General features: G+C 57.1%; 3 protein-coding genes across 10 annotated transcripts in view; 2 read left to right on the forward strand and 1 right to left on the reverse strand.

Moving 5' to 3' along the window:
* The window catches only part of RUBCN (rubicon autophagy regulator), a 29,801-nt gene extending 23,462 nt beyond the window's left edge, over positions 1-6,339 (forward strand). For all 5 annotated transcript variants that reach the window (XM_068200570.1, XM_068200566.1, XM_068200568.1 and 2 more), the window contains 8 exons: positions 333-465; positions 810-955; positions 1,277-1,341; positions 1,877-2,115; positions 2,533-2,594; positions 2,772-2,925; positions 3,308-3,401; positions 4,149-6,339. In XM_068200570.1, the coding sequence (XP_068056671.1) occupies positions 333-465; positions 810-955; positions 1,277-1,341; positions 1,877-2,115; positions 2,533-2,594; positions 2,772-2,925; positions 3,308-3,401; positions 4,149-4,312 (1,057 nt within the window). In that variant the 3' untranslated portion in view covers positions 4,313-6,339. The remainder of the gene's footprint in view (positions 1-332; positions 466-809; positions 956-1,276; positions 1,342-1,876; positions 2,116-2,532; positions 2,595-2,771; positions 2,926-3,307; positions 3,402-4,148) is intronic.
* A 755-nt stretch (positions 6,340-7,094) lies between these two features.
* On the reverse strand, positions 7,095-10,366 carry LOC137479895 (deoxyribodipyrimidine photo-lyase-like). The gene is made up of 9 exons (XM_068200591.1): positions 10,083-10,366; positions 9,754-9,899; positions 9,432-9,614; positions 9,112-9,270; positions 8,589-8,787; positions 8,347-8,499; positions 7,988-8,109; positions 7,728-7,887; positions 7,095-7,551 (listed from the first exon to the last, which is right to left on the reverse strand). The coding sequence occupies exons 1-9, from the start codon at positions 10,312-10,314 to the stop codon at positions 7,400-7,402; spliced, it is 1,506 nt and encodes a 501-aa protein (XP_068056692.1). The 5' UTR covers positions 10,315-10,366; the 3' UTR covers positions 7,095-7,399.
* A 396-nt stretch (positions 10,367-10,762) lies between these two features.
* Positions 10,763-14,492, forward strand: part of LOC137479915 (uncharacterized) — a 255,481-nt gene continuing 251,751 nt past the window's right edge. For 2 of the 4 annotated variants that reach the window (XM_068200632.1, XM_068200631.1), the window contains exons 1-2: positions 10,771-11,028; positions 12,172-12,831. In XM_068200632.1, the coding sequence (XP_068056733.1) occupies positions 10,962-11,028; positions 12,172-12,831 (727 nt within the window). In that variant the 5' untranslated portion in view covers positions 10,771-10,961. Of the gene's footprint in view, positions 11,029-12,171; positions 12,832-13,664; positions 14,261-14,492 lie in introns of those variants that run through there. The other 2 variants (XM_068200634.1, XM_068200635.1) reach the window with 2 other exon arrangements.

Raw genomic sequence — 14,492 nt, forward strand, 5'->3', positions numbered from 1 at the left:
TGGTGAAATGCAAAGCTGTGTCCATGGTTGGCAGCTGCTTGAGTAGGTTCATACTGGGAGAGCAGTTGTTTCTGACTTATACAGGCACTGGCTGTCACTTTGCAGCTTCCCCTGTGAACAGGAGTAGGTTTTGCCAAGTGAGTTAAGTTTTGCTTGGGCACATTTGCAAAGATAGAAATCAATCATGTGTATTAATTTTTAACCTGTGTAGCAGTGCAGAATTAAGGTACCAGAGTTGAAGGGAGGATCTTTGACTTGAGCTGGGACTGGCATGGGGCTGCAAGGAGGCCACAGCTGTGAAATCCAATACTAACAATTCCTTTGCTGTCTAGATCCCACTCCTTCCTCAATTCAAACTCGGCAGAGGCAGTGGCCATGGGCTTGCTGAAGCAGTTTGAGGGCATGCAGCTCCCAGCTGCCTCTGAATTGGAGTGGCTGGTCCCTGAGCATGATGCCCCACAGAAGGTAAGGCTGTGATCGCATTTGATCTTCCGTGAACCCCTGGCTTCAGGGCACTGCTGAGGGGGCTTTGCTTGTCCCAGTGCTTCCTTTATGGAGCTTGAGGAGGGGGTTTGTCTGGGCTTTGGAGATGGATGCAGCCAAGCAGGGTTGTGCCACTCCAGCCTCCTACAGCAGTGTCCAGATCCCTGGGGGACAGCCCTTCTTCAGCCCCCAATTGAGCTGGAGGGGCGACGTGGTGCCTGGCAGTTTTCCAGAGGGCTGCAGTTGCAGGTTTCTGGCAGTCCAGCCAGGAGCACTGCCTTTGCACTACAAGATAGGGATCTGACCCTCTTGCCTGCCTGTCCTAGCTCCTGCCCATCCCTGACTCTCTGCCTATCTCTCCCGACGATGGAGAGCACGCCGACATCTACAAGCTGAGGATTCGTGTGCGCGGAAACCTGGAGTGGGCCCCGCCACGACCGCAGATCATCTTCAATGTTCACCTGGCCCCAGCGTAAGGACCCGTGTGGCTGGGGGTTCTCAGGGGACCTGCCCCTTCCATCCCTTTTTCCATCAAGACCAAGGTTGCTTATCCTCTGGTTGCTGGGGTTTCCCTGCTCTGAGCCTGGTAAATCCACAGTCGTCACCACCATGAGATGGTGAGATGGAGGCAGTGCCTGGGGTTAGTGCATTTGGTGTGACCCAGGACAGAGTGGGGCTTTTTCCCTTGGGCGTGTTGTCCACATAAACCTCCCAGGCCTGTGCTGGTACCCATCTTCTGGTGCCAGGTACCACCAGGGCTGGGTCATGCATGTTGTCTTCTGTCTCTGGGCAGGAGAAAGGTGGCTGTGGCCAAGCAGAATTACCGGTGTGCAGGCTGTGGCATCCGGACTGATCCTGGTGAGTGTTGGGAGCCTGACCTGAGCTGGGGAGTGGTGGGGAAGAACCTGCAAACAAGTGGGAAGATGCTGAGTGAGTGGGTGGTGGTAGAGCTCAGCATAAGGTCCCTAGAGCAGTGCTACACTGCCTTCGCCAGCTCTGCCTGCACGTTGGTGTGCACCATCCACAGAGGAGCCTTCTCTTCTAGGAGGTCACAGAGCTGGTGGAGGTAAAGAGCAGCCAGTCCGTCCTTTAGAGGGCATTTCAGATGTTGACTCTTATAAGGCAAAGTCTTATGTTGGGTCCTCAAGCTTGCAGCAAGTTCTGCAGCTGCAGAGCTCTTCCCTGAATATGTAGATAGATGTGGTTGTATGAGACTGGACTATTGGTCTTTTGCAGTCAGAGGGTGCTTGCAGACCCCAGTACTGAGCACTCTGGGCTGGTAGAGATGCCAGCGAGGCAGAGTTCCTTGCTTGTGGGAAGTGCTGAGCAGTGGTGGGAGTGCAGCAGAGGCCGTGCCTGGGCTGACCCTGCCTGTCTGCCTGGGTTTGGCCAGATTACATCAAGCGGCTGCGGTACTGCGAGTACCTGGGCAAGTATTTCTGCCAGTGCTGCCACGAGAATGCCCAGACTGTCATCCCCAGCCGCATCCTGCGCAAGTGGGACTTCAGCAAGTACTACGTGAGCAACTTCTCCAAAGACCTGCTGAGCAAGATCTGGAGTGACCCGCTCTTCAACGTGCAAGCTGTCAATCCCGCCCTGTACCAGAAAGTGAAGGCTCTCAACCAAGTGCGGGTAAGACCCTTTCCATGCCTTCCTGAGTGGAGTTTGGGTGAGGCGGATGGAAGCCGCCTGTAAACTGTATTTCAGGGCAGCTGGAGAAAAGCAGATATTTCAGTTTTGGAGGCTTAGAACCTCATTACTGTGTCTTTCTATTCACCTTTTCTGATTTCTTAGAGGCATAGGAATGTCAAATTCGTAGGAAAATCAAATAGGAATTTCTGGCTGGTATCCAGCTGGGCTTCAGTTTATCTCCTGGAGCACATGATGATGGTTGTGCTCACCTTGCCCTGTGTGATGTAAGCACTTTGGAAACAGGAGAGCAGCAGCTGAGGAGCAGCAGTTATTTCAGCAGCACAAGGAATGGGGCAGATCTGCTTGGCCAAGGACCATGCTCTGTTTACTGATTCTTTGTCTCCCCTTCCTCTCCAGCTGCTGCGAATCCAGCTTTTCCACATGAAGAACATGTTCAAGACGTGCCGGCTAGCTAAAGAGTGAGTCCTGGGCTGTTTTGCTGTCCTGGTTCTGTCCCCAGCAATTTGCACTGTGCAGCTTGTGCATTGAGCTCTGGGGAGAGAGGGAGCTGGAGCGGGAGAGAAAGCATAAGGAGTGAAGGGAGGGGTCTTACTGGAGTCACTTTGCTCTGAGCTCTGGTTTCTCTGTCCTTGCAGTCTCCTGGATTCCTTTGACACAGTGCCTGGCCACTTGACAGAGGATTTGCACCTCTACTCGCTGAGTGACTTCAGTGCCATCAAGAAAGGGGACCTGATGCCTCGCCTGACAGAGCTCCTGAAGGCAGGCAGCCTGCACATTGACAAGTGCATGGTAAGGCCTCCTCTCCTGCCTCCTGCATGGCTCTGGACCCTTGGGAGCAGCCTTGGGAGCAGGCTTTGCTGCAGAGATAACTGATGGGGAGGCTTTGGTGTGTAGAGCAGCCACCAAATTAACGGATTCAATGCTAACTGTTCCTGCTTGCTTCACAGAGCTCCTACGCAGCACAAATGGGATATTTGCTACCCCGTTTTGGCTCTCCCCCGCCCCTGACACAGGTTGATTCAGCCTTCCTGTGCTTCATGCTGGGAAAGAGCTGTCCCACATGGTTAGAGCAGGGCACTGTGGCCTGCAGTCCTGCTGTACTCTACCTTCTGTCCTACTTGCCAGGAAGATGAGCATTTAGGTGCTTTTTCCTCGTCTTTTCTTCTTCCAGCTGTGCCAAGCCAAAGGCTTCATCTGTGAATTCTGCCAGAATGAGGATGACATCATCTTCCCCTTTGAGCTCAACAAGTGCAGGATGTGTGAAGGTGAGATACTGGGGAAAAGTGGGGAAAAGTGACCCTGGGGCCACCAAGGCATTTGTGCTAGCAAGAGGTACAGAGCTGTAGCCAGCCAGACCAGGTGCCCCTGTGCATGGCCTGTGTCTGCAATGTTACAACAGCAGCAGATCATCATTGTCCGTGTTTGCTGGCGTGGTAAAGCATGTAGGTCCCCTCCTGACCACGCTCTGTGCTGCCTGCCCTGGCAGCTGTGGGCAGTTGGGCTGTCACTGCAGCAAGCGGGTGTCTGAGGGGCCTGGCTTCCCTCCTGCTGCAGTTACAGGACAGGCTGCAGCCTGCACACAGCTCCCCTGCCCTGCTTGGATGGCTGGAGCTGACCTTGCAGAGCAGAGAGAGCCTGAAGGCTTCATCTTAGTACCCTTCCTACTTGCTAAGAAATCCCTAGGCCCCTTCAGGAGACATCCTTGATAATGCCCAGTATTAATGGGTGAGTAGAGCTTGGCCCTACATCTTGGGACCAGCCTTTGAATTGGCATAAAATGGCTCCTGACAACATGCAAGCCTTGGTTTGGCAGGTGCAGTGCCAGAGAAAACTTGGGGCAAAGTCACTGTTTCCTTGGAGTATCAGGAAAGCCTGGGGAGGGACCTTGTGCAGAGCAGAAGTCCTCCCTCCTGTGCTTCCAGAGCTTCATGAGCTAGCACAGGGACCTGGGCTGTGGAGTGTCAGGCAGTCTGTCAGCCTGTCCTAGCACTCAGCCATGCTCTCCCTCACAGAGTGCAAAGCCTGCTACCACAAATCCTGCTTCAAATCCACCCGCTGTCCCCGGTGCGAGCGTCTTCAAGCCCGGAGAGAGCTGATGGACAAGCAGAGCATGGAGTCCTACATCTCGGACTGCGAAGACGAGCTGGAGCAGCTGGAGGCAGTGGCAGCCACATGAGCATGTTGCAGCCAAGGAGCAGATCATGGGTTTATTTATGTGCATGGCCTTCATCACCAGAGACTGAGCCACGTGGACTGGGGATGAGGACTGTTGAGAGGCCTGGAGCACTGTCTTGAAGGGATTTCATTTCCCACATGCAGTACTGCTGGGCTGGGAACGGAGCATATTCCACCGTGTGGATCTGCTCCAGGTACCACTCCCATCCCTGATGCCTTTGCTTGTGGGGAGGCAGCTGCTCCTGCCTGTCCTGCAGGCAGAACAGGGACCTTTTCCGAGCAGTGTTCATGCTGGACCTGGCAGGGCTGTGCTGTCCATCCCTGTGCCCTGCTCCAAGATGAGCAGGGTCCCCTGAAGGGTCAGCACTTCCTGCTCATCAGCTATATACTAGGAAGCTCGGGTCACATCTGCTCCTTGGAGGAGGAAATCAGACCTCAGTCCTGAGATCCTCCATTCTGCTTCTGGGGGTTGTGTGCATGGAGGGAGGGTGGGGTTTGGGGTTGGTTGTATATTTTAACAGCTCCCTTTCTCAAATGTGCTGTGGGACACTGCTGGAGAGCAGTTGCTCTCACTGCAGAATCAGAGCAGAGGACGTTGCAATGATGAAAATGCCAGATTTCCCTGTGCTGCAGAGGGACATTGCCCCTGGAGCAGCTGCACAAGTGGAAGTGCTGATGGACTTTTGGCAGGCAGATCCCCTGGCTCCATAGAAATCTGCCTCCATGGGATATGATGAGACTTCTGACCCTACTTCCTCCTCATGCTGCCAGTCTATCCTACCAGGGAGATACGTCCTCCTTTAAGGATGACATGAGACCTCACTCTGGTAGAACCAGAACCTGCCTTGTGTGGAGCTGCCTCTCTGCCTGAGACATGTCAGGATGCAGGTGAAAGCTCATTCCTCCAGCTGCATCCCCAGGCCTCTGTTTTAGTTTTTGTTGTTGTTTTTTTTTTTTTTTTTTTTTTTAATCTGCTGGACTTGGTTTTATTTTTTAATGTGGTTGTTTGTATTTTTAACTGTGTGTTCCCCTCAAGGAGGTGCTGCTTGAAATGCCTTCTTAGGGGGCAGGGCATGTGATCTGCTTAGGACTCACCAGTATAAAATCTCCAGGGCTATCCTGCTCCTGGTTCCTTACCCCTGGATGGAGCGGGTCCCCCTGCTTCCTTTGGGGGAGGAAGGGTCTTGAGCCTGCCCTGAGCCAGGCAAAGCTTTGAAGCTTCCCAGCTGTGCTGTGATGGGATGGTCAGGCAGCCTGCTTGCAATGGGGATACCCAGGGGGAGGGGTTTGGCACTGGGGTGCTGCCAAGGACTGGTTCCTTACTGATGCAGAGCCACCTGCTGCCAGAAGTGACAGCTCTGCAGGGTCAGGTCAGGCCCAAGGTGAGCTCTGTGCCCATTGAGGAGGTGCCTCTGCATTGTGGGGGGATGCTTTAGCCATGGCATGTCCAGCACCACCTCAGCACAGGTGGGATGTGGGCTGTTAGGAAGGATGGTGTGGCCTGTGTATGTGCAAGGAGGGTGTTGAGGAACCAGAGAGCAAGGCACTGGCAGGAGGCCTCAAGGGGCAGTGGCTCTTCCAGCACATGCCCTGATTTGAGACTGGGATGTGACCCCTGATGGGCTTTCCCTGTGGGGGTGGCAAGGATGGGGAGAGGGGAAGAGGCTGGGTCCAGGAGATGTGGCTGCAAGCCTTGCTGCTGAGGGCTGGGCTGCTGGATCTCTCCCCTGCCTGCAGCACCCTGACCAAGTTCTGAAAGCAGGGTTCAGCTCCCCACTTGCTCCCCTGGGGCTTTTACTGCCTTGTGTCTTGCTTCTGCTTTTTTTCCCCAGCAGAGCAGCTGCTCTTCTGCTCACTCTGTCTCTGCAAGCCCTGGGGCTGCCAGATGCTGGTCTGCCTTGGTCTTGCCTGTCCCCAAACCTCCTGCTGCTGCTCAGATCTGGGACCCCCTTCCCCGGAGTTGCCTCAGCAGCACACCTCCATCCACTCTCTTTTGTTTGAAGCACTTTAATGTCATGGGACAGCAGCTGAGAGGCTGCCCAGATCCCTTTCTAGAAGCACTAAGTACTTTTTGAGAAGAGGGAAGGAATTCTGGCTTAATTCTGGTTTCCACCCTCTGCCATGGACTGTGTGTGGAAGTAGCAGGACTCCCAAACCTGGCACAGGTCTCCAGGGCAAGACTGTGCCCAGCACTGACACTGCTGCCCAGCACTGACCACTACAACTAACACTGGAACGGGCCACGAAAGGGAGCTCTGGGAGGGAGAGCTGGGGGCTGCCCTGGCCATAACCAGAGCCCTCACAATTATTATCGCACAGCACAGCAATTAAAACGCCGTCCTTAATAAACTACTTGAGTAAGGAGTCTGGTTCTGTTGTGACATTGTTTCAGGTGGGGTAATGGTGTGTATCCCACCTCAAGGTGATGGGGCAGGCAGGGAGTGCTGCTGCTGGCAAGGAGCAGTGGAAGGGACAGCTCATGCAGCTGGTGCTGCAGTCACTGGGAGGGGAGTTAATGTCACTACCCCTTGATTAATTCATCTGGTTTGTGGCCTGCCCCTGCAAACTGCCCACTAGACTCAGGGCAGGAGGTACAAGCCACTGAATGAGGGGCTCTCTGTAATGTCTGTCCCCTTCCAGAGCCTGCCTTTGTTGCTGGCAGAGGGGCCCAGGGGCCTGGCCTTGGCTGCCCTGTCCATGCTTGTGTCCCCATTCCACGCCACCCACCTCTCCCTTCACAGCAGTGTTGTGCATCTCCCCATGAACACCATCAACACAGGTGATAGAAACTGTAAACTTTAAAACAACTGTTGAAAGATGACAGCCCAGCACTGGCTCCACAAAGAGCCTCTTCTGGGGGCTTTTCCCTAGAAACACCCTGCTCAGCCCAAATCTCAGCTGTGGTTACCAGCAGCAATGGTGACCCGGGCTACTCCGGAGGCCTTGGTTGTAGAAAGGTTTCTGGCAGGCACAGGTGTGCTGAGGATGGGCTCTCACAGCTGCCAGCAAACTTGTGGCAGCAGAAGAGCTTCAGCAGCTGCCCCAGTGTGGCAGTGGGTGATGGCAAAGGTCTGCCCAGCACAGAGAGTCACTGGGAGTGTTTGGGGGCGTAGCGACGCTCGAACTGGTCCACATCGAACTTGCGCTTGCAGCCGGCGTAGTTCATGTAGCGAATCTTCCCGAAGACGGGCCGCTCCGCCCAGCCCTGGTCGTGAATGCCGCAGATGGACCACAGGCAGCCTGCCGGGCACAGGGACACCAGTGTCAGCTCTCCCCTTTGCTCAGAGGCACCCGGAGAGCAAGTGGGATCTGAGTGCAAAGCAGAATGGGCTGGAGTTGCCTGCAGATAGCCCCCACTGCAGCCTTGACCATCACAGCTAAGGCCTCCCACCCCGTGCCCCCATCCTGTAGCTTGCCTACGTATCCATTGGGGTCCCTCCCGTCCAGCTCGTAGCGGTCGTTGAGGTAGATGGCAAACTGCAGGGCTTCCTCAGGGGAGCGCGTCCACTCCAGGATCTTCTTGGCCCAGTACATCCGCAGGAAGCCGTGCATCTTGCCCTCCTGGACCATCTGCAGCTGCAGGGATGGAGACAGCCATAAGGGCCAGTCCGTGGCAGGTCACCTCTGCACCTCAGAAAAAAGCTGAGCATTTTGTGGGGAAGACGTAGGGCAGTACCTGGGCAGCATTCCAGAGTGGGTCATGTGTGGTCCCCTGCTCCAGCTCCTGCAGACTGTACAGATAAGGCCTCTTGTCTTTGGCGTGGAGCTTCAGGGTGGTTTGCGCCCAGTCATAGGCACCTGTGAGCAAGAGATGAACCTGTTCTGCAGGGTCCTGAGAACCAGGCTACTGAGGGCACTGTGCCCTGGAGGCACCAGTCTTGAAGAGGGCACTCGTCAGCTTCTGTCCTACCTCCAGAAGAGACCAAATGATGGGACATTAGTGCCCCCACAGCCCTTCTCCTAGCAGAACTGGGACTGCCAAGTTGGAGTGACCAGCTGGGTACCCAGCATGGCCCACATGACCCAGGATGTTACCCTGCACACTGTCGTAGTTCTCATTGTAGTAGCAGAAGTTTTCAGCCAGTTCCCGCCGCACCACAGCCTCCTCCACGAATGCATCCACTGAGTCCTTGTAATTGCGCCGGTGCTTCTGCACCTCCAGGATGGCTCTTTGGGTGGAAACCTGACCTGGGGACATGGGGAAGCAGCAAGTCAGGCTGCAGGTCCAAGCCACAATGTTCAGTCCTCCTGCAGAGTGGGAAGCCTGTGACACTCACCGAAGTGAAGCCATGGGGACAGGTTGCTGAGAGCTGCCTTGTTGGGATCATTCCTGTGGGTGCTGAAGGATTTCAGCCGTTCTGCAATGAAGGACTTCAGCACAGCCATCCCTGCAGCTGTGCCAGGGGTTGCCCACTCCACCTCCTTCACGGTGTGGTCCACCTGCAAGCTGGAATAACATGCCTCCCAAGCAATGGGCTGGGCGGCGACTAAGCAGTGAGTGCATCTGCAGAATCTTTTCAGCAAGGGCTGCCCTGAATGTTATGCCCCCAACAGCAAAGTCCCCAGTCCATGCCAGCCTCCTCCTTTTAACTAGCCCTCTGCATGGCAGAGATGTGGGAACTGAATGAATGAGGTAGGAACCTCCCTTTCCCCAGGGCATCCTCATCTCCACACCATCTGTGTGTGACTTCAGGCAGGTCATTGTCCTCATTCCCTGCCAACCTCTCCCAGGATCACAAAGGACTTACGAAACACTCTGAGACCTGCCCATGAATGGGCTTGAGTATCTCCTGCTGGTACCTGTGCTGGGCTGGAGGGCAGATGTGGGTGACAAACAACAGGGGGAAACTCGGTGAGGAACTCTGGGAGCTGAGCGTGGATCTTGCCCCGGATGGTCCTGGCACTGTACTCCTGCTTGGGGGAGGCAACCCAGCAGGGCACGATGTTGTGGGCATCAACCTGGGAAGCAAAGCCACAGAGAAGGGTGTAAGAAGCAAACAATCCTGACGACATGACACACATGCTCTCTGCTCAAGTCACTCTGGTGCACAAGACACAGGAGACAAGTTTGTCCCACATCTCACCAGCCAGTTTTCCATTCCCAGAGTGCTGGCACCCACCTGTGCAAATGGCACATCCTCTGGCAAGCGTTCCCTGACGTCCTCTACCCACTGCCGGGGGAGGCGGAGGGGACTGAAGTCTGTCACCAGCCCACCCACGCCATGCTCCGCCACAAATGTGGGCAGCACATCCTTGGCATAGCCCAGTAGCAAGTGGAAGGGGATGTTCAGCTCTGCACACTCCTGCAGTGACAAGGAAATGCCTGTGGGACAGTTCATGGTTCTGCAGCCCCACCCAACCACCACCTGCTGAAGGGATGGATCTGCCTCCCCCCTTCCCCAGGAGCCTGTCCCACCCAGCACGGACATCCCCTGGCTGTACCTCTGCTACCTCCTGTAGGCCCCTCAGCATGAACCTGTAGTGGCGGATGGTGGCCTCCAGAAATTTGGGTACCAAGCAGAAGCAGACGTGCAGAGGCAGCTCCTGTTTGAGGGCCAGGCGCTGGGCATAGAGGAAAGCCCAGTTATCTGGGGGGAAAGTACACAGGGCAGCATCAGGAGCATGCTTCACTGACAGGATGGGGATGGGGTTTCAGAGGAAGCTTCCCCCCAGACCACCCTATAGAGAGTGAGGCCAGCACCAAAGTTATCGAAGGAAGGGACCAGCGCTTTTACCACCCATGGGAGCCCCTTCCACCAGCTGGTTCGCACCTTGCACTCGCTGATCCCGGCACATCCAGTAAAGGATGCACCGAGCATCATCCTTCAGGTCCGAGCCCTGCGAGACAAGGCGAACCCGCTTTTTGTTGTACTTGAACTCTCGAACGGACGGGGCCGCCCTCCGACGGGCCTCCTGTATCGCTTCCTCCCCCTCCGTCCTCCTCCGAGACACGCGCGGCACCTCCGTGACCTCGGCCTTTCGCTTCCCTCGTCCCCGCCGCATCCTCAGCACGGCCCGGAGCAGCGTGGCTGCGTGCGGCCGCTGCGAGAGGAAAACAGGCCGTACAGAGCTCCCGCGCTTCCCTCCCGGCGAATCCCGGGCCCCGGCCCGCCCCCAGAGCCCGGGGGATGCTGGTCCCCTGCCCATCCTGGTCCTCGGGAACCGGGGAATAACGGTGTTACCGGCCGGCCGGCGGGCCGCCTCAGGCCCCGGCCCCGGCCCCGGCCCCGGCCCCGGCCCCGGCCCCGGCCCCGGCCCCGGCCCCGGCCCCGGCCCCGGCCCCGGCCCCGGCCCCGATCCGTACCCGGCAGCCACGCAGACCCGAGTGTTATACAAGCCGTGGGCGTGTGCGAAGGGCGTGCCCACGGGCGTGGCCGTGTGCGAGGGGCGCGGCTCCACGGCCGGGACCGCCCCCCGCAGCCGGGCGCAGGTGCTGCACCGATGTCCCCGGCGCGCCCGGGGCGCTGCACCTGCCCCGGGAGGACTGTCAGTGCCCGCGGGTGCCTCCCCTCCGTCCGCCCGGGAACAAGGAAGCAGCTCCAACTACCTTCAGCCATCACTCGGCAGCGTAGTTCCCTGCTGGCACCTTCCCCACGCCCTGTGTCCTCAGGTCTCTTACCTTGCAAGGCGTTGGGGTGCTGGCTTTGGACATGACTCGGGCCACGGGAGGGCTGCCCCTGCTGCTGCTGAGCCTTGCTGTGCTGGATCTCCCACTGGGTAAGGGCTGAGTGGTATGTGGAGCTATCCATGGGGTGGGGGATGAGTGACGAGCACCATTCTCCAGTGTGGTGGGTAGCCCTGGGGTGACTTTGCCCACAGAAGTGAAACATTTTGGGTGCTGTTTGCTCTCCAACATCCCTGTCCTAATGAGCAAACATGGCAGTGCTTTATAGAGCACAAGCAACAAGCTCTATTTCTTTTGCCTCTGATGTGGGTCTCCATCTGGGGAGAGAAGACCTTAGGCTCAGTTAGACCCCCTTGCTGAGCCTTGGTCCTTGCTGGGCTCATTGCCTTTGCTACAACCTGCCCAGTAGTACCAAATGGCCCTGCCCAGATGGCAACCTCACTGGGATATACTAGGCCTGGAGAACTTCAAATGCTATCCCAACATTTGCACTTGATGCAAAGAGCAGTCTTAAGTGGAGCACAGGGAATAAACCTGCAGCTTGTACCTCCTGAGAGCCTTAACTACAGCTGTAGGTCCCCTTCTGCTGCACCACTCAACCCCCTCCCAGAGCTTCTGTGGGTTGCAACAGGTTTCTTGTGGACATGCCCTGAGCTGCAAGCGGGGATTTGTTCCTTTGTGGGGCTGCTTCCCCCGCTGCCATTATTTACACCCACTGCTATCAGTTCCTGACTATCTGCAGCACAGAGGGTTTGTTTAAACTGCTGCTGCTGCACTTCCAGACCGTCTCACGGTCACCAGTTCCTGCTTGGCTCTTCCTGTCAGACGGGTTTGTCTGACTTCTTCCAGGGATGGGTGAAGATGGTGGAATGGGTCTTAGGACTGGTGCCTAGAGGTGTTTCTGCCCTGAAACCAGCAATGGCCATGGCTTGTACCTGCTTTGTCAGGCTGGGGATTTATGTGGTCTGCCTGGCTGATTGTCACGTTGCTATTCAGGGAATCCACGTGCTTGATCCATGCAGGACAGGGAATCCCCACTCCTGATGATCCATGGCTGAAGCCAGACTTGGGCAGTTCATGGTGGTAGTAGTATTGCAACATCCCCAGCATAGCCGTGGTCCCAGCCTTTCACTGACAGCCCTTGTGTGCTGTCTCCCACCTCTTTGCAGGGACCACTGTCAAAGATATGACAGACCCTGCATCCCTGACCCTCCCAGCCTCCTTGACACCCACAGAGACCATGGCACCACTGCCCAACACCAGCTCAAGCACTGCAGCCACCTTCCCTTTCTCTCCTCCTGCAACCTCTACCCCAGAGATGCCAATGGATGCCTTCACATCCAGTGCTTCTACAGCTCAGCAGAGCAGCCTGGCAGCCTCCCACATCACCACACGACAGGCAAGGGGCAGCACAGCTCACAGCACTCCTGTGTCACCTGGGCTGGGACCCACCACCAGCAGTACCCCAGCAGGGCTGGGGCTGCCGACCACCAGCAAGCCAACTCCAACGTCCATGGCCACGACACCCATCAGTGACAAGACTACCACTTTCACATCTGTGGGGACCAGCACGGCCCTGGCTGCCAGCTCCTTTGGAGTTGAAATGAGCATGCTGCCTTCCTCCATGTCTACTCTTCTCTCCTCCACCGGGGTGGGCACCGCACTTGGCACCAGCACCCACCAAGGGCCAGCCATGACCACACTGCTTGGCAGCACATCCCCAGGGACCAGCACCTCCTCTTCTTCCACCCCCCCAGAAGTGACAGACACTTCAGTTGGGCCCTTGACGACGTCATCAGTCACCATGAGCTCCCTTGTTACCACCACAGGGGTCCCTGGGACCACCCCTGGTACTTCCACCCCAAGAGAACCAGAGACCTCCAGTGATACTGCAGGTGAGTGCAGCTACAGGGCACCCAGAGGGCAGGATCAGGGTGGTAAATCCCCACAGGATCTCCAATCTTACTCAGTCAAGCACTTTGGCTTCTTCCTCCAGGGGCTACCTGGTCTCTGGGCTCCGTAGGCCAGTGGGTGGGTCCCAGGCTGGGGACCTGTGCTGTGGTGTGACGGTACTGCCGTGTGGCTGTGCCCCCGCACTGGGTCTGTATGTACACACTCCCTGGACAATCTATGTACCCTGTACCCCAAGGAGTGTGACTGTACCCCAGCAGTCCCCCCAGGCAGCTATCCCCTGGCAGTGCTGCTTACTGGGCATCCGTATCCTGTCAGTGTGGCTGTATCCTGGTAGCTGTTGCAGGAGCCTTTATCCTGGTGACAGCCCACTCCGTGCACCTCAGGCAGGACAGGGACACTGTACCCTGCCCCAGTACTCCTGGCCATGCACATACTTCTGCCCCTGTACCCCAGCAGAGCTCCTGTATCGTCAGAGTACCTGCACCTGGCCCCATGCCTATGGTGTGAGAACACCTCATCAGAGTGCCAGCACCCTGGTGATGGCCTCTGTGTGCCTGTGCCCTGGCAGTGCCCCCAAGCAGCTGTTCAGCAGCAGGGTGGCTATGCCCTGACAATCCTCCAGCATGCCTGCCTGCCTGTGGAATGCCAATACCTGGCCCGGGGCCTGCAGGCGCCTCCGAGTGCTCTTGTCCCTGACCCTGAGAAGAAGGAAGCAGCCCCAGCTGTCAGCAGTACGCCTGGGCCGTGATACGCTGTGACACGGGGAAGTGATGCCTGCACAGACAGCCCAGGGGACAAACCCTCAGCCTGAGGCACGCCCTTCCTGAGCGCCGCCTGTTCTCTTGGCCAGTTCCTCACGCTCAGACAGAGCTGGCTGTTGTCTCCTGAGGGTGTTGGTTCTGGGAGCCACCGCCAAACATCACCCCTGTGGCGAAGTGTGGGGTTCCGGGCAGCCTGGAGCATTCCTGGGCTTTTTTCCGTTGTGACCCTCCCCACAGCAGGCAGAGGACAGCCACAGGAGCCAGGTCTGTGGTAGTGGTAGCCTTGATGGCCTGTCCTGCCCACTTTTTGTGGCTGTTCTGGGTCCAGCCGTGCAATTGATGTTGGCTGGGCATTACACCAGTCCCTGGGAGTGTCCGTGTCAGGTGGAACCCACTGCCTCGCTGCCAGCACCTGCAGGGTAAAAGGACCCACCTGGATGCTCCTCCTCTGCTGGGTGAAGGAGACCTGGAAACCCCAGTGCTGGGGCTGTGGAGAGCACTCAGAGCAGTGCCTGTGGGGGTTTGTCAGCTCCTGCTCACCTGGACATGGCTGGGCAGAGAGGAGGGCTGGCCCTGCCCCTGCTCTGGCCCCTGCTGCTGCTGCTGCTGCTGAGCCTCACCTGCCTCGCCGTGCTGCACCTGGCTCTGGGTAAGGGCTGAGTGGGGTGCGATGCTCTCTGCAGGGTGGGTGGTGAGCGGGGAGCATCATTCCCCAGGGTGGAGAGGTGGCACCTGTGGGGTGCAGGGGGGTGGAATGCTGTGGGGGCTGTTTCCTGCTTCTTAAATGGGAAGAAAAGGTGGACTTGCTGCTTCTCCTTTTGTGAGGATGATGCCCTTCTGTGCAGATGCTCACCTGGCAAGGGTGAGACCTAGGGTCAGAC

Source organism: Anomalospiza imberbis, chromosome 10, assembly GCF_031753505.1.
Source record: "Anomalospiza imberbis isolate Cuckoo-Finch-1a 21T00152 chromosome 10, ASM3175350v1, whole genome shotgun sequence".
In the NCBI taxonomy this organism is placed as follows: domain Eukaryota; kingdom Metazoa; phylum Chordata; class Aves; order Passeriformes; family Viduidae; genus Anomalospiza; species Anomalospiza imberbis.

What these genes read in the sequence shown, in the direction of transcription:
- LOC137479895 (XM_068200591.1), bottom strand. Translation starts at nt 10,314, where the DNA reads ATGCGGCGGGGACGAGGGAAGCGAAAGGCCGAGGTCACGGAGGTGCCG. An exon ending in GCCTACAGGAGGTAGCAGAG is followed by an intron (nt 9,615 to 9,753) that starts GTACAGCCAGGG and finishes TTGTCACTGCAG; the next exon opens with GAGTGTGCAGAGCTGAACAT. An exon ending in AGGATGTGCCATTTGCACAG is followed by an intron (nt 9,271 to 9,431) that starts GTGGGTGCCAGC and finishes TTTGCTTCCCAG; the next exon opens with GTTGATGCCCACAACATCGT.